The following is a 21,563-nucleotide window of genomic DNA, read 5'->3' as shown; positions in this document are numbered from 1 at the left end:
TCATCGACACTATCACACATTAATTTCCAACTGTGGCAAACTACTTATGGCACTATGGCAGTCCTCGAGTCCTGATCGATTCAGGCTGTGGCTTTAAAGTTGAAACCTTGTGCGCACCGGCACCCCATCTTACAAAAAGTTTGCAAGCATGCTTCTGACTCTGAGCATGGATGAATGAGATATATGCAGCAACAGTAACCCACAGTACTGGTGCAGCAGTAACACACTGTTGTTCCTTTGGGTTTATTTATGTATGAAGATCCACGAGTACAGGAGAATGCACTCCGTAGCTACGTGTCTTTGCATTGGAGCTCATAACCTCTATTGACAAGCTGTAGGCCATAGTATCCAATCCATGCTCACTCACTACTCGCCCACAGACCGCACTTCTGGTGTCACGTGAGACCGAAATGGGGCAGGTAGAGGCCATTAATGCAATCTGCCTCTAGCCTGTGCCTATGAATGATTGAATAACTGAATGGAAAGCCTTGGGATTCGGAAGGAAATTAATTTATTATTATTTGTATCAGTCTGGTTTCCTTTCCAGAATGGTGTTTCCCCCACATCATAAGTTCACAAACGCGGGCATCCTGCTTGGGACCTTTCAGTTTCTGCCATGCCATCATCCTGTCTCACTGCAGTGGCAGTTCTGGAATGCCCGCTATCGGGGATGGCACAGAAAGGAAATTAGAACCACTGACTAACTGGGTGACGCGTGACGGCCTTGGCTCCATTGCCTGACACTTGAGCAGTTGTGAGTTTTAGTATAAATCCACATATTTCAGTTCTTGTATTCAAAGATCAGTGAGAGACCTATCAATCCAGGCAAAAGGTTCTCAGGTTCGTATTGAAGCTGAGCAAAGAAAGGACAGAACAGGGAGGCTTCGTCTACCAGGAGAAAGTAAGCCAAGCCGCTCCAGGGGCACCAGCAAGAAGGTCCCGAACTAGCTTTATCTGACACCACAGCGTTCCTAACTTTGCCGCTGGTTCACAGTTTGCTCATCAACATATTGGAAAATTAGCAAAAAGAATATGGAACGCGCTTCCTTGGAGAGCCTTCTTGAGAAAGTTGAACTTTTCCCACCCGATTTGTGGAACAGGTGGCTCGTAGAAAGGCATTTCCATCATTGTTTGGTACCTGTCTAGCCCTATTTTAGGATATATTGATTCTGGCAACAAAACAAGAGTGTTTGAAATGACATTCCTTGAATGGGCACCTTGCACATGGTACAATCTACTGCAGGTGTTGTGCTGGATGGTGTTGTGGGCCCTAGGCCCACATGATAATGAATAACGACCCAGAGAGATTATATGTGATGTAATCCAGGAGACAGAAGTATTTGTAGAAGGAGATTTAATGAGGAAGAACAGCTTGTACATCCACAATCTTCAGAAGTTCTCCTGTCAGCGCACTTGACTCGGATGAGAAAGACTGGAATGAAGATTCTCAGCGTGAAGGCCGAAATGAAGATTCTGAGCGTGCAGGCCACACGCGATACCACCGGATTCAAATGTAAACACAGCTCGAGCGAAACAGTACTCCGAAAAGGTAAAGTTAATTTCAAAAGTCAAATGGAACGATTTCAATACAGGAGAATGCTTGAACTTGCTTCAATATTCAGTAGAAAACGATATATACAAAAACAAATGAGGAAAGATTTATAGCAAAAGTCATTGAAATCACAAAATTAAAAGGAAAGTTCCAGGAAAGAAAATAATTTCAGCCGCTATCAAGTGCAATCAAAGCACATCCATTAAAAAGAGACAGGCGCAGGTGCAATCAATATACACTGAATATAAATAAATACCTTCAAGTATGCGTGAACGCTGTTTCCAATATTTCCTCCAGATATCCACTTCTTAAAAAAATGGTGTTCTCAAAATAGATCCCAAAGCGTCGCCAAAATTATGATGTAATCCAGGAGACAGAAGTATTTGTAGAAGGAGGTTTAATGAGGAAGAACAGCTTGTACATCCACAATCTTCAGGAGACAGACTTACACTGCCCAACTCCCACATGTAGAATGTAGAATCAAGAAAGAACCATAACAATTCTTAAAGGAACAGGAAAGAGGAATACTACAATATGTTTACTGGAACTGGCCTTGAGCACGTGCACCCGGGCCCTTTTGTTAACTGGATAACGTCACCCGTGACGCCTGTGAGGGATGCGTGTGGGGTGCATGTGTACCCACTACCCCAAGTGAGTGAGGAACAAACTCTGGCCTAGATGTATCAAGCCTTTTGCGAATCGCTAAGGCCGAAATTCGCGGAATTTCGGCCTTTGCGAGTCGCAAACGGTCTTTTTGCATGTTTTTGCATGCAACAAAATTTTGCAAATTAAGGTATCGCAAAAATTTGCGATTCCTTATTTTGCTACAGCATTTAAGGAATCACAATTTTTGCGATTCCTTAAATGCTATGTATGTAGCATTTTTAAATTGCGAATTTTGGTTAAGAAATCGCAAATTAACACCAACTTGTAGTTGATGTTAATTTGCGAATTCTTTTAAAAATGCACAAATTGTCATTTTTGAGGGTGGCATGTGACGCACACACATGCCCTTAGGGCATGTATGTGCGCAATATGCACACACATGTACATTTCAGGGGTGCAGCAGGGTGTCTTTGAGACACCCCTGCACCCTTGAAATAATTCTCAAATTGCGATTAGCAAATTGCAAATTCGCAATTTGATAATTACTTCACAATCATTCCTATGGAATGCATGGGAAAATATTCCTTATTTGCGAATTCGCAAAATGCGAATTCGCAAATAAAGAATAATAAGGAATCGCTAAAAAATAGCGATTTTTTACATACATTCCATTTTGCGAATTCTAAATAGCGATTCGCTAAAAATCGCTATTTAGGAATCGCAAAATGGAATCTTGATACATCTAGGCCTCTGTCTCTGCTGAGACACTTGCACGTGTCCAGCAGGACACAACAGATGTTTTTGTTGTGTGTAGTCAGTTTTGCATACAAGGTCACCTACCATATTCAAAAAAGGATGCAATATCTCCGCCGCAGTTTTCTTCCTCATGCAGGTTACAATTGAAGCGGAATCAGTAAAATCACAGCCAGTGACATTAGCAATCATCTGCAGGGTTTAAAGAAACAAACACAATTCATTTGTACTTGACAATTGACATATAGGATTTTCATGTAAATGGATTACATAATGTGCTCCTTTTTAGAAAAATTCACAACAAAAATGAAGGCCCCAAACATTAAGGGCCAAGCAAAATTGCGATCACAAATGCCGAAATTTGGAGAAGTTTGGCATTTGCGATCGCAATTTTGCTTTGTGGTATGTATGAGGCACATCTGCGTGCAAAATAGGGAATCACAAAATTAGTGATTCCTTATTTTGCAATTGCATTTAAGGAATCGCAAATTTTGTGATTCCTTAAGTGCAATGTAAGAAGCACTAAGGGGCACATGCATCAACCAATTTAGGAAGTGCAAACGGTGCGAATCGGTAAATTCGTCCGTTTGCGCTTCCTAAATAAGTTTTTGGGATGCATCAAACACTTTTTCAGAATTCGCATTTTTTTGCATTTCCTAAAAATGCGAATGCATTTAAGGAATCGCATTTGTGCGATTCCTTAAATGCAATGCATCAATTAAAAAAAAAAATGCGAATGTTGAAATTGGAAGTGCAAATTAACACGAGGTTGACCCTCGTGTTAATTTGCGAAAATCCTTCAAAATGCAAAAAAAAGCATTTTTTACACTGCCATGTTACAGACACACATGTCCTTAGGACATGTGTGTTTGAAACATGCACTTTCAAATACATTTCAGGGGTGCAGGGGGGGTCCTTTGGACCCCCCTGCACCCTTGGAATGCATCAACAAATTGCGAATTCGTAAATGCCTTCCCATTGACTCCTATGGGCCTTTCGGCCCATAGGAATCAATGGGATTTGCGAAAAAGCAGTTAGGAATTCGGTATTTATTTGCGATTCGGTAAAAATTGCGATTTTTACCGAATCACAAATAAATACCAAAAAAAATGATGCATAGCATTTTGCAATTCTTAATTTGCGAATCGGTAATTTTCGCAAATTAAGAAATGCAAAATGTATGAATGATGCATGTGCCCCTTAAAGAGTGCAATTTGGCCTTAAGGAATCGCAAATTACCACCAACTTCAAGTTGGTGGTAATTTGCGATTTCTGTGAAAAATGCACTTTTTTGCATTTTTCAAAGTGCAATGTGAAGCACGTACATGCCCTAAGGGCATGTATGTGCACCCATGCTTATTTCAGGGGTGCAACAGGGTGTCTTTTTGACACACTTGCACCCTTGAAATGGCATTCTCAATTTGTGATTCGCTAATTGCGAATCGCAAATTGAGAATGTCTTCCCATTCATTCCTATGGGCTTCTAGGCCCATAGGAATGAATGGGGAGGTATTCCTTAATTGAGAATCGCAATTTGAAATTAGCAATTAAGGAATATGTAGGATTCGCAAAATGTATTGCAAACCCCACATACATAGCATTTTGCGATTCTCAAATAGCTATTCGCAACAAATCGCTATTTGAGAATCGCAAAATGACTTTTTGATACATATGGCCCTTAGTTACATATATTTAAGTGCTAATAAGTGCACTTCTTAATTTCTAGATGATGAATGGAACAATCGTGGGCAAACCTAAGCATTTTTTTTTTTAAAGATGTTCTACATAAGCATATTTTTTAAGATGTGTTTATAGTATTTCATTACAGTAATCGCTGAAATCGCTAATTTATATTGCAACAGTATTACAGAAGTTCTGCGAGTTTAAAGTGTGAACATGGGCTGTTCAGTTCTCACACAACCTGGGTTTCATGAGAACATTGCAATTTTCTTCTGCGCTTTCTTTGGACGGTGCACACACCCCTTAATTTTAACTAAATTGAAAAATGTGATGTTTTCTTTTCTATGATTAACACTGCGAAGTAGTCCAATAAATCCACTGTGGGACACCGAAAAAATTCGAATTCATTAACAATGTATTTTTGTTTCAGTGTTCACGTGTCACTCACTCCATTTCTTTAGCATAGTTGATGCCTCCGCTATGTATTCTTTCTAAGCATGAGCGGATTTTGCGTATTGGCAATCCGCGGATCTGCGGATTTGCGGATTTGCGGATTGCGACAATACGCAAAATCCGCGGATCCTGGCGTATTTTTTTTTTTGCGTGTTCGCACGGGTTTCTGCAAGTTCGCGAGGGTTTTATTGTACAAAACGCTCGCGAACGTGCAGAAACCCGTGCGAACACAATGTGCCTACTCATGGCCAAACGGACGGGGCTTCCATGCGAGTGCACATGCCTCTTGTGTGTATAAAAGGTCGGAGGCCGATCAGAGCAGCAGATGAAGGTACAGAGACTCCTGGTCACAGGAACAGCACAGGGATTGTGCTGCACATGCCTCTTGTGTGTATAAAAGGTCAGAGGCCGATCAGAGCAGCAGATGAAGATACAGAGACTCCAGGTCACAGGAACAGCACAGGGATTGTGCTCGTGAAAGTCAAGGATGCAAAGGCCTCTATCCAGCATCACAGCTGACTTTCGACGGTAGATGTGGTAAAGAAGGCACATTGCCCAGCCTCGACGACGCTCTCGATTGTTTCTGGGCTGATGAATGAGTCACTGCATTTGAGCTTCAACTAGTTCCAGCGACCATGTGTGTGTTTACAATGGCGCCAGCAAGCTGCCAGCGCCGTTGTAAAATAGTTACAAAGTTAGCTTGCACAGGAAGCACTTAGATAAAATAAAGCAGCACCTGCTTCGTTTTATCTAGTGGTTCCTGTGCAAGCTAACTTTGTAACTATTTTACAACGGCGCTGGCAGCTTGCTGGCGCCATTACATGAGTGGGTGGGGGTTCAACTTTTGAACCCGTTACATCCGCGGATTTTTTCGGATTTTTTGGGAAAATACGTAAAATACACGGATTGCGTATTCACCAAAAATCCGAAAAATCCGCGGACGTAACGGATTTTCCGCCCATGCTTAATTCTTTCATCCATTATGTCTTGCAGGTGGTGCGATTTAAGCTACAGTAAATGTGTAGGCTTTTTACTGAAATCTCTGCTTTGTAATTAATTGCCTTCTATCGAGATACTTCGGCCAAATACACAACAGGCTTCATGCACTAGGTGGCGCAAAAAAGCAAGAAGACAAAAACAACTTGCAACAGGAAATTCCACACATCATGAACTACAATATCAGGATCTCTGGATTTTAACAATTGTAAACAGCAATTATGCCGCTAAACATGTGTTAGTAAAATCAATGTTTCACTATATTTTATTTAGGATTTACAGCATAAAAGTGGGTATTATGGTGTGGGGTGGGACATATAGATACATGTACGCACACAAACACACATGCAGTCTCTCTAATTTACTCAGTCCCCTTCCTCTTCATGGGCATATGGCCATCAAACTATCCTTCGATGTTATAGGTCGAAGTTCAGGAATGTTATGCTCCTGCACCATTGTCTGCGTCAGTTAAATAGAGGGTTACAAATTGTAAGTTAAGTATAGGAGTTATACAAATGTTTGCAGGACACGTTCTTGGACCCCTTTAATATATGGAAACAATACTTCTACTCTGCTTAGATTCAGGGCTAGAACAGGTGGCTGAGACGAGAGTGAAGGTTGGTCTTAAATACAGCAATTTGGAGCCCACTAGGACCTGGGGCTATTGATGTCTACCAAAAAGGTTCCCAGTAGATACCTTTAATACATACTCCTAATCTTCTAAAATATTGAAAGATTGCTTATTGGCTACTGGACAGAGTTAGAATACCTGCAGTCTGCATGGGGAATGTAGAAGCCACTTAATAGAAGTACTGTGTTTCTACCTTTCTACCTTCTTCCTGGTTAAAATAAGTTTGGATTTAAAAAACATGTTTATCAGCAACAATTATGACGATCTTATTTATTTTCAATCTAGAGGAAATTATATCCAAAAGAAAACCATTTAACAGTATATGGCTTGAAGTTTTAGCATTCATTTCTAAACCAAAAAAACAGGTCAAAGTTATAAACGTATTCAGCCATTTAGCTTGCAGAGTATGCAAAACCAATACAAATCGCAGAAACTCCTTATTCTCCTGTGCTCTCTTAAATCCCATAATATCCTGCCAGAGGATTCTCTAATAACTAACATATGCTTCCTTACCGACTCTTTCATTTACATCTCGCTTAATAGTAGATCTCTTATTAAAAAGTCTGCTTTCTGGATTACTAGCATTCCGGCAAAAACCTTCTTCAATTATTGTCTCATTTCAATAATTTCTCCCACTGACTTACCACTAACAAGCATGTTGGGGCTTGATTGAGACAATCATTGTTAGTATGCCAGTCATTGATATGTTTAGGCTTTAACCTCTTCAGGCAGGTCTTTATGTGACATTTCAACTTCTGAGTAATCAGTGCATCATTTAGCCTCTTGAGTCAGTTCCTTTCCTCTATGAACTGTGCACATTTTCCTGCTTATTCCAGGATAGTGTCTAATATGTCCTTTTCTGGGAGGCAGTATTTTTCTGGGTGGAGAGTCACATGGGGCGTATCCAGTTCCTCAGGGGGAGAATGGAGTACAGGTGACAAAAGACAGTGTGTGGTATGTTGTCAAGCGAGGAAAGAGTTTCAGTGGAGGGTGTTTGGTAGGAAAATGAAGGAGAGTCTGGATATCTGGCAAGAGCTTAGTGAGTGGAGCAGGGAAATATGAAACAAGGTATGAGGGCTTGGGGATGAAAGTTGGCGTGAGGTGTGAGTAGTTACAGGAAGTATTTGTTATATGTTGATTAAAGTTCAAAATAAGTATTTGCAACAATGTCCTAATAAATGGTCTTTTACTCTAAATCATGGACATGGAGTGTTTTTATTGCATGCATCAGCTAAGAGTGTGCGATTGTATGTCACTTGCTTGCACAGACTGTTACAAGGTCTTAGCACAATGATTTTTTTTTTTTATCAATACACTGTGGGTTATGTGATCTGCATTTTCTTCTCCATGACAGTCTCCTGTCAACCAATACACATTCACATACAGACTTTTGAAAACGCTATTAGCTTTGAGTTGCAAACCACATTCTCAACCGCTGAGACTGGATTTCATGGTAGTGGACAGACTGACAGTTAACAGAATTAAACATTTTGATATCCTGATTTATAGCTCATTTTTAGACTCCAATATTGCAGCTAAATTATTTTGTTTTGAATAAAATGAGTTAATGAATAGGCAAAATGTCCTAGCAACAAAAGGCAATCTAACTAACCTACAATGACAATTTATCAGCAACATTGTATAGATTGATAACAAATCTGCACTATAAAGAAAAATTGATGATGTCTTATTTGCCTAGAGTTTCATTCTAGAGAATAGTGCCTCACTACTGGGTAAGGAGCGGGTATGGTAAGACTTCTTGGTGCAATAGTTTAAGTCCCTTCTTTAAACTCGTCTTCTAATACTCCATTCCCAGAGATTGTTTTGAGAGTAGATTTATTTCCTACTGACATACTTTCAGCAATTTACACCTACTCAAGGAAAAACGTTTTGTAAATGGTCTCTCATGTAGGCCTTAAATCACTTTCTTTCAAGTTCCATGAACATTTGAAGCAGGACTTTGAATATTGCTCATGCAGCTCTCAGTTATACTGCCAACGCTTATGAAACCATTGCCCTTGCAGTGAATGAGCTTTGTATCAAGAAACATACAAACTGTCAGCCCTGATCCTATTGGTAATAGGAACTACCTAAAAGCCATGAAGTGCATTTGTACCACACATATATACCCATTTTGAATGAATGCTTATTCCGGACTCTGATAACTTGTGTGGCTTTTCTTGGAAGAGGAAAGTATTTATAGATCTACTAGCTGTAGGCAATCCTCTATGATCAAATAACAGCGTACTTACATTAATAGGAGATAGGAGGAAGTGAGTGGCATACACTGTGTAACTCATCTTTTACTGCTCAGAGATTATATGATTAATCCACATAATGATGTGGAACGTACATCTTACTATTAGTGTGGGAATACCCCAGAGGAGCTTTTCAAATCAAATATTTTTTTAAAGCACAGCTTTAGTTTCTACTAATATATATTTATTATTTACCCTAAGGACAAAATGTCAGTTTCTTGTGATGTAAACAATCGAGTTATGCTATTTCAAACTTGTGGGGGTGGGAGTTCCAATTTGAGTCTTAATAGTGCTATGTTTTCGGATAATGGAAGTATTCTCTAAAATTCCAATTACCATCATTAACAGAAACACTGCACAATGTCCTTGCATGGAAACTTTTTCATACTTTACTTTGACCTAGAGTCTTTTTACTTAGACCAAGGCTGTTATCAGTTCTTTTGTGCAGTGATTGCAATTTTCATCACCATTTGAAGGCAAGATATAGTCTTTGACACGGCATGGTTCATTTTAGAATGCAAACAGGCACTCCACAAAGCAAAATATTAAAAGTATATAACAAATCTTACCTTATTAACGGCAAACACCTTTTCTTGATCTCCACAAAAGATATTAGGTAGTAGCGATACTCCACTCTGAGAAATAGCTTTATGAAACAGGCCTTTGGTCAAGGGAGATAAAATCTGAAAAACAAAAACACAATTGAAAATCCAGACGACAATAATTTGATGGCAAATCTAGATCTATTAGGTATCATATTAATATAAACTCTATGAATGTTAACAGTGTTATTGTCCTTTTGTCTATTTACTTATGGTATTAATTGGTAATGCTCATCTGTCTAGAAATATTTCATTGAAATATTTATTGCCAGATATCAAAGAGAATAGATCTACCCACTGCACAGATGGGTTACATTTGCTTGGAAGGTACAGTTCCATGGCACTAGCAATAATTGTGACAGTCAACCCTTTCTAAATGCTGGCTTGCTCTCATTCCTAGTCAACAAAATGGGAAATCTGTCTCAAATGATGTGTCACCTCTCAATCACTTCACAGTTTATACAGTAAAGGGCAAAATCTCAGGTCAAACCTATGCCATCTAATTTTTTGGCCAATACTTCAACTGGGCCCAAATGGTAATTTCAGAAATAGTCTAAGGACACAGGAGGATATCTACATGCTCAACCCTACTAACACCTAAACACTAATGAACCAATGAGGAAGCAGGTATGATAATTCTTAAATAAATCAATGAATGTACATGCTAACGCGTGCTCACCAATACAAGACATGGTGTTGAATCCCTGAAAAATTCATGACGTCAATATCATGAATGGTTAAAAGTACCCACTTTTTAAGATTGGGAGTAATTGCTAAAAGACCAATGAACTGTGTCTGTCATCATTATAGTAGGCAACAAATATACTTTTATATTCACACAAATCAATAGCGACATATGTTCATGGCTTTGAGAATTTGGCGGAGGTCGGTGCACGATGAAAGAGTGGAATCAACCTGAGAGATTATGATACTCAAAAATGATTTCATTACAAAAATGTCTCAAATGAGCTGAACACCTAAAATAGGTCTTACACCAATACTGAACAAGATGGTGTTAATTGATATAGATGAGTGTCAGCTCTTAAAACATTATTATGCACAGATACCCACAGATGCAATGAATCCTGGCGGGTATGCAATTGTTTCATCAAAAACTAGTGTTCTTGGGAAGCAAACTGAATATATAGATAACTTCTTATGTCCTATTCAAACGCATCTGTCTTTTGTTCAGATAGAAGGGATTTCCTTAGCAGATTGGACGGTATGGAATGGAATGAACAGTATGCCATGATTCTGCTTTTTCTTTTTAAACCTGTTTTTATTGATTGTTATATACATTAACTTTTTTTCCCCAACACATATAGTCAAATTAATCATTCTGTTACATTTTGTTTCATTGCATTTTCAGTTCCATGTTGTTCTATTGAGATTAACAGATTTTACCCAGTAACATTCGCATATTCTACATTTATGCACATACAGTCTGTTGCTGCATGTTTAAAGAAATGTGGAGGGGGATTGTAACTGAACAGGAGCAAATTAATATGTAAAGGGTATGAAACTGGGGACCGGTACTGGTGTTTTCAGATCCATCCTCTCCCTGTCATGATTGCTCTTGATGGTAATTTATTGTACACAATCCAACTGTTAATTAGACTCACAGGAGTCTGAGGATGAAAAATTCACAAAAAGCACTGTCCCCAAGGTCTGGGGAGCATCCCCAATTCGCACTCAAAGTATACTTTAGATAAGTTGTTCAAAAAGTGCAAAGTTTCTCACAAACATTCTTTTTATTTATTTGAGTTATTCTTCATGGTTTTTACACTTTCTTCTTGAAATAACTTCCATTGAAGGCAATATGATCATATTCATTTGTTTATAACTTAAATACGCCCAATGCATTTCGGGTTGCACCCTTCATCAGGGGATAAATCCTAAAACATGGAAGAAACTGAAGCTTGTTTTTTATGGGTACATTGATTATATATCATACAATCAAACAATCAACTTTGTGTCAATGATGAAAAACAATTCCATGCTTAAATATTCAATGAAAAAAGAACAATTGATGGACAGAATGCAGAACAATGTCCTACATGCAATCCAGTACAGAGATATGGGCCTAAATCCATCTTTTTTTGCTCACCATGCTATTCCAGTTTGGACACAGCCATATGCAAAGCAGTCTTGACCCTGAACCCAGGGGGAACAGTCCAGCCTGAACTGTCAGGCCAGGTCCTGCCTGGACTTGGAAAAAGCATCCTAGGGCCGGTTTCAGCCCTCATCAGCCAGGATAGCTTGACTCAAGTGGCATGGAGAGCACGAGACCCACGTCTGGGTATACCCTTCCCACTCGGAGTGACAAATGCAAAAAGAGCAATTGATTGGCAGAATGCAGAACAATGTCATACATTCACCCCAGTGCACAGATCTGGGCCTAAATCCATTGTTGTTTTGCTCACCATGCCATTCCATTTTGGACCCAGCCATATGCAATTCAGTCTTGACCCTGCGCCCAATGGGTACAGTCCAGCCCGAACTGCCAGGCCAGGTCCTCCCTGGACTAGAACGAAGCATCCTAGGACCGGTTTGGGGCTTTCAGCACTCATCAGCGAGGATAGCTTCAATCCATTGGCATGGAGAGCACAAGACCCATGTCTGGACATACCCATCCCACTCGAGGTAAAAAATGCAAAAAGAACGATTGATGGACAGAATGCAGAACAATGTCATACATTCACCCCAGTACAGAGATTTGGGCCTCAATCTATATTTTTTTTGCTCACCATGCCATTCAAGTTTGGACCCAGCCATATGCAAATCAGTCTTGACCCTGCGCCCAATTTAAACAGTCCAGCCTGAACAGCCAGGCCCTCCCTGGACTGGAAAATTGCATCCTAGGTCCGATTTCAGGCTTTCAGCCCAGATCTGCCAGGATAGCTTGACTCCAGTGGCATGGAGAGCACCGTATCCACATCTGGGCATTCCCGTCTCACTGGCTGATGAAGGGTGTTACCCAGAAACCGGTCCCAGGATGCTTGGTTCTGGTTCAGGGAAGTCATTGCTTGGCAGTCCAGGCTGGACTGTTCCCATGAGGCAAAGGGTCAAGACTGATTTGCATATGGCTGGGTCTGATCTGAGGTGGCGAAGTGAGCTAAACAATAATGATGGATTCTGCCCAGATCTGTGACTGGGGGTGACTGTCTGAAACATTTCAGTGCTCCGTCCATCGTCTCCTTGTGTTTTCTTTCTTCGCCCTAAGTTGGCAAGATATACCCAGACATGTGTCCCTTGCTCACTTTGCACTGGATTCAAGCTAGACTGGCTGATGAAGGGTGTTACCCAGAAACCGGTCCCAGAATGCTTGTTTCCGGTTCAGGGAAGACCTGGCTTGGCAATTCAGGCTGGACTGTTACCATGAGGCACAGGGTCAAGACTGATTTGCACATGGGTGGGTCTGATATGAGGTGGCGAAGTGAGCTAAAGAATGATGATTGATTCAACCCAGATTTGTAACTGGGTAAGTGTCTGAAAAGTTTCAGCGCTGCGTCCATCATTTCCTTGTGTTTGTTTTGTTCGCCCTAAGTTGGCAGGGTATGCCCAGACGTGGGTCCCTTGCTCACTTTGCCACTGGATTCATGCTAGTCTGGCTGATGAAGGGTGTTACTGAGAAACCGGTCCCAGGATGCTTGTTTCTGGTTTAGGGAACACCTGGCTTGGCAGTTCGGGCTGGACTATTCCCATGAGGCACAGGGTCCAGACTGATTTGCATATGGCCTGGTCTGATCTGAGGTGGCGAAGTAAGCTAAAGAATGATGATGGATTCAACCTAGATCTGTGACTGGGGGTGAGTGTCTGAAAAGTTTCATTTCCGTCCATCATCTCCTTGTGTTTGCTTTGTTCACCCTAAGTTGGCAGGGTATGCCCAGACATGGGTCCCTTGCTCACTTTGCCACTGGAAACAATATGGCCTGGCTGATGCAGGGTGTTACCCAGAAACCGATCACAGGATACTTTTTTCCGGTTCAGGGAAGACATGGCTTGGCAGTACGGGCTGGACTTTTCCCAGGATGCACAGAGTCAAGGCTGATTTGCATATGGCTGGGTCTGATCCGAGGTGGCGAAGTGAGCTAAAGAATGATGATGGATCCAACCCAGATCTGAGACTGGGGGTGAGTGTCCTTGTGTTTGCTTTATATCTCCAATGTTCATTCGAAGTGTTCAATTACCTCGAACTGTTCAATTACCTCTAAGAGTTGTGCTTCACAGCTGTAACAGAAAGAGAACATTGTTTGTACCATGAATGCGTGATGGTTTGAATAGGCACACATATTCCTAGTTTTGACCAAAGAAAGTTGTAAAAGTGATCATAAGCCTGTGAAATGAAATTAAATGAAATGAAAATGATATGAAAGAAATATTTATTAAGGGCATAGCTACCTCGGGCGTCCCAGAGCTAACAGTGGTAAACAATAGACACCACCACCACAATAGGAGAAAAGCCAGGTTTTTAGAAGTTTACGAAAGGTCAAATGATTAGATTCCCTGTATAGTCGAAGTGGAAGAGTATTCCACATTCTGGCAGCATTGTAAGAAAACGGGCGGCCGCCACTTCTAGCCTTTTTGGTCCTGGGGACTACGGCAAGATGGAGGTCATCCAAACGCAGGCCTCTATTTGTGAGGTAAGGCAGGATAATAGAATAATTGATGGACAGTCCCTTCCCTGCTAGCGTCTTGTGGACAATTCTCATGGCCTTAAATTTGACTCTCTCCTGAATAGGGAGCCAGTGAAGAGGTTTCAGGGCTGGCTACGTAGATTGACGGTTTGGAATGCCAAGAAGCATCTGCACTGCACAATTCTGCACCGTCTGGAGTTTTGAGATGGTAGCACACGGGGCGCCTAAATAGAGAACATTCCCATGGCCAGGCAAGAAAGAATAAGAGCCTGGACCATAAGCCATGCTGGTAATTGTGATACGCGTATGATTTTAAAAAAATGGTGAGAACTTACTGGGACGGTATGGATATTCCGTGTTTTTAGAGTTTGACCTGAAAGTAACATAGGCACCTGATACCCATATGTAATAGTGCCAATACATACAAACAATTCTGACTGTGCTCAAGCTTACCCGTTTCAAAACGACCGGCCTGACTTTTTAAGCATGAGGACACAGTACTCACCTGAAACTTTTTTATGAAGGTCTAACTTGGGAAATATGAACCTAGCAGATACGATTTTGCAACTCACCTGTTTATTTTATTTTATTTTCCTTTCAACTTTTTCTCACGTTCACAATACGTCACCAGCTTAAGGCATGAGCACGAGTAGACTTCGATAATACTCACATCACTATCCCATACCGACGGGATAGACACAGGCCTATGATCACTTTTGCAACTTTTTTTGGTACAACGAGGAATATGTGTACCTATCCAAACCGTCACGTATTTATGGGACAAACCGTGTTCTCTTTCAGTAACAGCTGCGAAGCCAAACTATTTGGTGTAATTGAGTACTTTGCGTGAATCATTGGAGATATAAGCATGACATTTCTTTCCACCATTGACACAAAGTTGAGATTGTATGATATATAATAAATGTACCCCAAAAAAATAATCTTGTTTCTTCTATGTTTTAGGATTAAGCCCCTGATGAAGGGCGTGGCCTGAAATGCATTGGGCGTATTTAAGTTATAAACACATGAATATGATCATATCTACTTCAATGGAAGTTATTTCATGAACAAAGTTTAACCCCTTGCGTACTGCCGACGGCAGCACTACCTCGCTAGTGCTGCCGTCAGCCAACGGCCGACGCGGCCCTGCCCATTTTGCGGAAGTGTCACACTGCCGCGAAATCGCGGCCGTGGCAAAGGGATTAAAAACCAAGAAGAATAACTAAAATAAAGAAAAAATTATTTACGTGAGAAACTTTACACTTTTTGAAGAACTTATTTAAAAAATACTGTGAGTGCAAATTGGGAACACCCCCCAGACCTTGGTGACAGCACATTTAGTGAATTTATTGTACACAAGCATTAGGCAGGGAGGTGGTTTAAATGCTTTCAACCTTTTTTTTTCAGGGCGAGACCTATTAGGATGTTGGTACATGCTCAAATATTGCTGGGCATGCTCAAACATTGCCTAACACAAAATCTATTTTTATTTTAAAATATATTTTACAGAAAAAACTCAGCTACACAATGGGCACCTGCACCACCCACTCCAGTGATATGAATATTCTCATGGGCTATTGGAAGCAGCAAGTGGACTAGCACTAAAATTGGAGAAAAACAATCAATTTGTGATGAGTTTGTTGAGGTACATTGACAACATGTTAATTATTTGGGGACCTCAAGAAAGGCTGACTTTTGACCTAGTGATATTGTTTTCTGCATCTGAATCATAGTCATCCACCTATGTTGAAGAGAAGTATCCAGTAACCAGCATTGCTACGTAGAAAGAGGATTTGCAACTCTGAAATAATATTTTAGGTAGGCATAGAGACTACTGGTAAGATTTACACAAAAAAGCATACCCTGTCTAATCCTAAACATATCAAGTAAAATGTGAATGTCCAAATTACATGATGAACTGCTATGCTAAGACCCTAAGGTGGTGTATGTCAAAAACAAATGATGTTGATATTCATCACTGCAGTAGAATCCAATGTGAGTGTCTGCCTCCTTAGGAAGCATTGCCACATCCTTAAATCCATAAAAATATAGGTATAGACGTTGGTCCAGTTCCGGTACCTATTGTCCTCAGGAGATCTCAATAATTATATGGCAGATTAGTTCAGTGATATACCTACAGTAGAAACTAAAATGAGGTTACAAGATACCACATGTTTCTTTAAATGCAACAAATGTTAGGTGTGCAGTAAATGTCAAAGACCTCAGTATGCCTTATGAAAGCAAATTGAAACAGATTGGAAACTGTATTACTTGTAAAATGATTTTACAGTATATTAGATTCCATTCCACTTTGGTAAACAATGCATAGGACTCATGATTTACATACCAGTAAAGAAAATAATATTGAAAGACATGAGATCTGTGCTGACCCAACAAACCATTCCATCTGGGGGTAAGACTTATTACTGGATTTCAAAAGGGTTTGATAGGTTGTTTGCAATTTTTTGCGGGAGTGATAGTTTGACGAGAAATATCTCTGTAGGAAGGTGGATTATTATGGGATGATGTTGGTTAGGCTTCACCATTCAATACTCTCACAATAACCCAAAGCCAGTCCTTGGATTCACAATAATAAATACTTGGGTCAGTCCTGGTAGAGTGGCAATGAGCAGTCATGCGTTACTAGAGGAACATGTGTTAAGGATTACAGAGTACCAACATGGACGATAAGTAATTGACACAAATCAAAAGACATTCAACACTTATTTATAAAAAATAAAGCAGAATGTTATCCTAATTTGGACCCCAAAATGAAAAAGTACATATAAATATAACCGGAGTTATGGATTGTAGACAAAAACATAAATCACAGCAATTCAGTACTGCAGAACCTTTGTGGTAAATGAGAAACTGGGTAGTGAAAATTGATCACTTGCAGGTCATGTTGCATAGAAGCCAAGGAGGTTAAAGGTGATGCGGGTTCCAAGACCAAGCAACAATAGTCGGTTTGATTTTACCTGGCTTGAGAAGCCCAAGTGCAGAGTTGTCCTCACTGTCCTTGGTGCTGAAGCGGGAGAGCTGGTTTTACCACTTGCACGGTTCTGGTGAAGGATCAGGATGCACAATGGTGACAACAAAGCCACTGCTGATGATGGATGAAAGTTTTGCAGAGTTCGCTCAAGGTGCAGCATTGAGTAAAGGAGTGGTTGCTGGACTGGAGACTAACTGCTTATGGGCAATCCCTTGGAGGGCCCGATGGCCAGCGATTCTTCAGTACCAGTACACTGTTTTTACCTGTGGTTGCAAGGGACTAGTATAATATACACACTGGGGATCGCAGGATCAGGCTAACCGGTTACGTACTGATCCCTACTAAGACTGAATTCACATTAAAGTACATCTGGTATGGTAGATAGCTGATGGCTGAAAGCTAGTATCTTACTTCAAGATGTATCCCTTTAAAGCTCTTAGGTTGGTAGGTGAGGTCACATACCAACCTAAGAGCTTTGAAGGGATGTATCTCAAAGTAAGATTCTAGCTTTCAGCCCTCAGCTTTCTACCATACCAGACGTACTTTAGTGTGAATTCATGCAGGAGACTAGTGCCACTAGTCTAGGGCAGTCTGGTGATACATTTGGCTCTCACAGGGATCCCTCTGTCTGGGGGAACCAAGCATTCATGCAGGATAAGCCACATTTGTGCTGTTCCAAGAAGGTTGCCACAGGTGCAGAGTATCATGCATTTAGTTTGTGCAGATCTTCTTCTCACAAACATGGGTCTCTCCTTTTGTCCTTGTTGCAAGTCAGATCAGAACTGAGGTTTTGGTGTCAGGGGTAGCCCTTAAATCCTATATTCAGGGGCATTAGGGGTTTTGGTGCAAGGGGCAAATGTGCTACTAGCCCCAGCAGCTAATCTACCTCTGAGGAGACAATATCTGGGGTGTGGGTCATCTTTTCCACAGAGAACCCATAATGTTACCACTTTTAAAAACAGCAGAAGTCGTCCTTAGCTGTAAAAACCAGGTATGCCACCCGATAGATGTGGCTAGCCTTCTGGGGCTGCACACCTTCTGCATACTTCATTTTCCCAGGTGCAAATGTTCCTGGGGGCAGGGGTAGGGCCGTTTCAGCCTTTTGGAGCCAGTCTGCTTGCATATCACCATTGATGAAACCTTTGAAGCTCACTGCCTAGATATGCCACTTCACTAGTGTAGGAAGGTGGAGTATTAAGTGATGATGCTGGTTAGGCTTTACAATGCAATACCCTGACAGACCACAAATATGGTCCTGGGATGAACAATGATAAGCCCTTAGCTCAGTCCTTGTAGTGTGGCAAAGACCTGTCAGGCTTTACTAGAGGAACATGTGTTAAACATTTCAGAGTACAAAGATGTACGATAAGTAATCAACACGACTCAATAGAAATCCAACATCACTTAATTTAGACACCAAAGTGAACGAGATCAGATACATATTACCGTAGAAAACTTAAATCACAGCTATTTAGTACTGCAGAACATTTGCATTGTGGTCAATGGGAAAAAATGGTAGGGACCTTTGGTCACATGCAGGTCGAGTTGCATAGAAACCAAGGAGGGTAAAGGTGATGCAGGTCCCAGGACCAAGCCATGACATTGAGTTTAATTTTACCTGGCCCATGTACCCAGGGTGCAGAATATCCTGGTTGTCCCTGGTGCTAAACAGGAGCAGTGGGAGAGCTGCTTTTTAGGTCTCGGCTGGGCGTGGCAGCGCAAACTGCTGCGGCGCCTCTGCAAGAGATATTGTATATATAAGTTTTCTAAAAGGGACTCTAAGCCCGCGCCTCCTTTCCATTGGGTAACATCAGCGTTTATGGTAAACGCTGGCTTCCCATTGGAAAGCAGGGTTTTTCGTTGTCGCCCTCCGCTTTTCAGACAGCCCCTCTGGACACGATAACCTGCTTTGCGGCTGCTGTGAAGACTTTTCTTATCTGCTTGTTTATTTAACAAGCAGATTAGGGAAGTCTTTAGCACAGCTGTGAAGCAGGCACAGAGCGCAGAGGCTCACGGGGTCACGGGGAGGACAGGGAGATCCCAGTAGACTTTGTGTTTTTCTGAGGCAGGCGAGCTGCTGGAAGAACATGCAGTGTCCTCGCAATGGCGCCAATTGCCTTAAGGCAAGTGGGATAAATACACATCGCGTTCCCTGTCCCTGACAGATAGTATAATACAGCTATTAAGGGGTGGCACCCCACATCCCTGAACCTTGGGGTTTCCGCACCTGCTGCACTAATGATGGACTTATAGCGCTGCCTCTGAGGGCGAGGGTGCGCTAGCGAACAAGATGTCACTGCACCGACTTGTTATTGCTTCCAAACCACACACACACCAAGTCAAATGAGACCCGCATCTAGGCACTCTGGGCTCTGCCTCTTAGACTTGTTACACTACAATCGACCTATGGCTAATTCTATCACCCAACGATCCATTGTAGCTCCGCCCTCCTTTTCACGAGTCTGCTCCCCACCCTCTATGTCCTACAGGGTCCTACTTGTGGATGCTCTGCCCAGCAACCTTTGAGTTACCACCTGCACCGGCTCTCATTGGTGCAAGATCACACGGTACGATCTCCTCCCTCTTGGGCTCGCGAGGCACAGGGCGGTGAGCGGGCTGTGTGTGCTTTCAGAGGGCTGCAGCGGGGATCCGACTGGTATTGAGTGCTGAGGGGGATGACTCTGCAGTGCTTCAATTGTCTGTGCTGACCCTGCGAGACACAGGGTAGTCCAAGCTGAGTGTGAGCGCTGTGAAGTGTTACCCAGGAGTCATTCATGTACCCAGATATAGGTGGTTAGATCAACCTACTGGTCTCCTGGAGAAACATTGATTTTCTTAGCACCAGAGACCTCCCTGTGTCTCAACCTTCGTCTCTCCATTTGGCTCCTCCACCTCTCTGCACTTTCTGTATCGTAAAATGACTAAAGAGAGTCCAAATTTCCGATAATCTCCACAAATACATTTCCTCAGAGAAAACATACTGCAATGTCACTGAAAAAAATATAATGTCTGTTTCTTATAAAAAAACACATCAAACTACACCCACTGGGGGAGGGTGGGGAAACGTTGCCCAATTTTGAACTGAGAAACAAGGTGCGACTCTCGGCGCCGCTAAACATCCTGTGATTCTGGGCAAATCACTTAATCTCCCCGTGCCTAAGAACACAAGGATGTGACCTGGTGCTCACGTAAAAGGCTCCATTACCTTTGAGTCGATTTCACGCTGTATATTAAATTGCAGAAAAACCTGTATTTATTTTTAACATTCCTAAGTATAAAGAAACCAAGTTGATTGACATATACAAAGTTTATGCCCACCAGTTCCTTTCACACATCTCAATTCAGCTCCTCATTGTTAATCTTAACTTTAGAGGTTTAAGTTCAAAAAAGTATGGGAGCTACAATGAGTGCAGTGGGGGGAGATCTGCGAATGTGGGGCGGGCCACATGAAAGAGCAATTAGAACTGTTAGTGTACACAAGCATTTGCAATGCAAGAGGTCTTGCATTTGCGAGAGTTTGAGCTCTTGGCATCGTTATTGACAATGCCTTTTATTGATGTGTTGGTTTTTAAAACATAAATAAAAGGCATTGGCATTTACAATGCCAATAGCTTAAACTCTCGCAAATGCGAGACCTATTGCATTGCAAATGCTTGTTTGTTTCTTCTGAGAAAATCGATAAAATCATCTCAGACATCAAGACACAAATTTCTGACTCTGATCTTCCCCCTCTTTCTGACCCTATTTTGCCTACTTTGCCTCAACCCACTGTTCTGGGTGAAGATTTACTGGAAGCCTGGCCGACTCTTTCATTAGAGAAATTGAAAGGAATCCTAAAAACTGTTAAATCCGGCTCCCCTAGGGACCCCATCCCCATTAAAATTATTAAAAAACTGGATGACCAGTCTTTGGAAATCATTGCCAATCTCCTAAACTCATCCCTCGATCTCGCCACTGTCCCAGCCTTATGGAAGCATGCCATGGTGACACCCCTTTTGAAAAAGCCAACTGCAAACCCAGAAATACTGGCCAATTATAGACCTATATCTCTGCTTCCAGCTTTTTCTAAATGTCTTGAGAGACACGTACACTCTACCTTAGCCACTTTTGCAGAAGAAAATTCCCTACTCCATCCTTCGCAATCTGGCTTCAGGGCTGGTTTCTCGACTGAAACCGCCCTGTTAGGTGTCACTGAACACATCAGAAAACTTCTTGACCAAGGCCAGACGGTCGCACTTGTGTTATTGGACCTAAGTGCGGCGTTCGACACCATCTCTCATGAAACGCTCATTAAAGAGCTATTTACAAATGGTGTAAGAGGAAAGGCTTTGGATTGGATCAAATCTTCCTGGCAAATAGAACCTTTCAGATCGCTTCGGCACAAGCCGTGTCAGACACCCTAC

General features: G+C 41.6%; 1 protein-coding gene across 1 annotated transcript in view; it reads right to left on the bottom strand.

The window, feature by feature from the left end:
- LOC144797613 (fatty acyl-CoA hydrolase precursor, medium chain-like) overlaps positions 1-21,563 on the bottom strand; it is a 413,977-nt gene that overhangs the window by 205,961 nt on the left and 186,453 nt on the right. Inside the window, exons 7-8 of the mRNA XM_078668304.1 lie at positions 9,499-9,612; positions 2,999-3,103 (exon numbers count right to left, since the gene is read on the bottom strand). Coding sequence (XP_078524430.1) covers positions 2,999-3,103; positions 9,499-9,612 — 219 coding nt within the window. The remainder of the gene's footprint in view (positions 1-2,998; positions 3,104-9,498; positions 9,613-21,563) is intronic.

This window comes from Lissotriton helveticus, chromosome 12, assembly GCF_964261635.1.
Source record: "Lissotriton helveticus chromosome 12, aLisHel1.1, whole genome shotgun sequence".
Lineage (NCBI taxonomy): Eukaryota > Metazoa > Chordata > Amphibia > Caudata > Salamandridae > Lissotriton > Lissotriton helveticus.
Note: the sequence above shows the minus strand (reverse complement) of the source record. Positions and strands in the feature narration are given on the sequence as shown.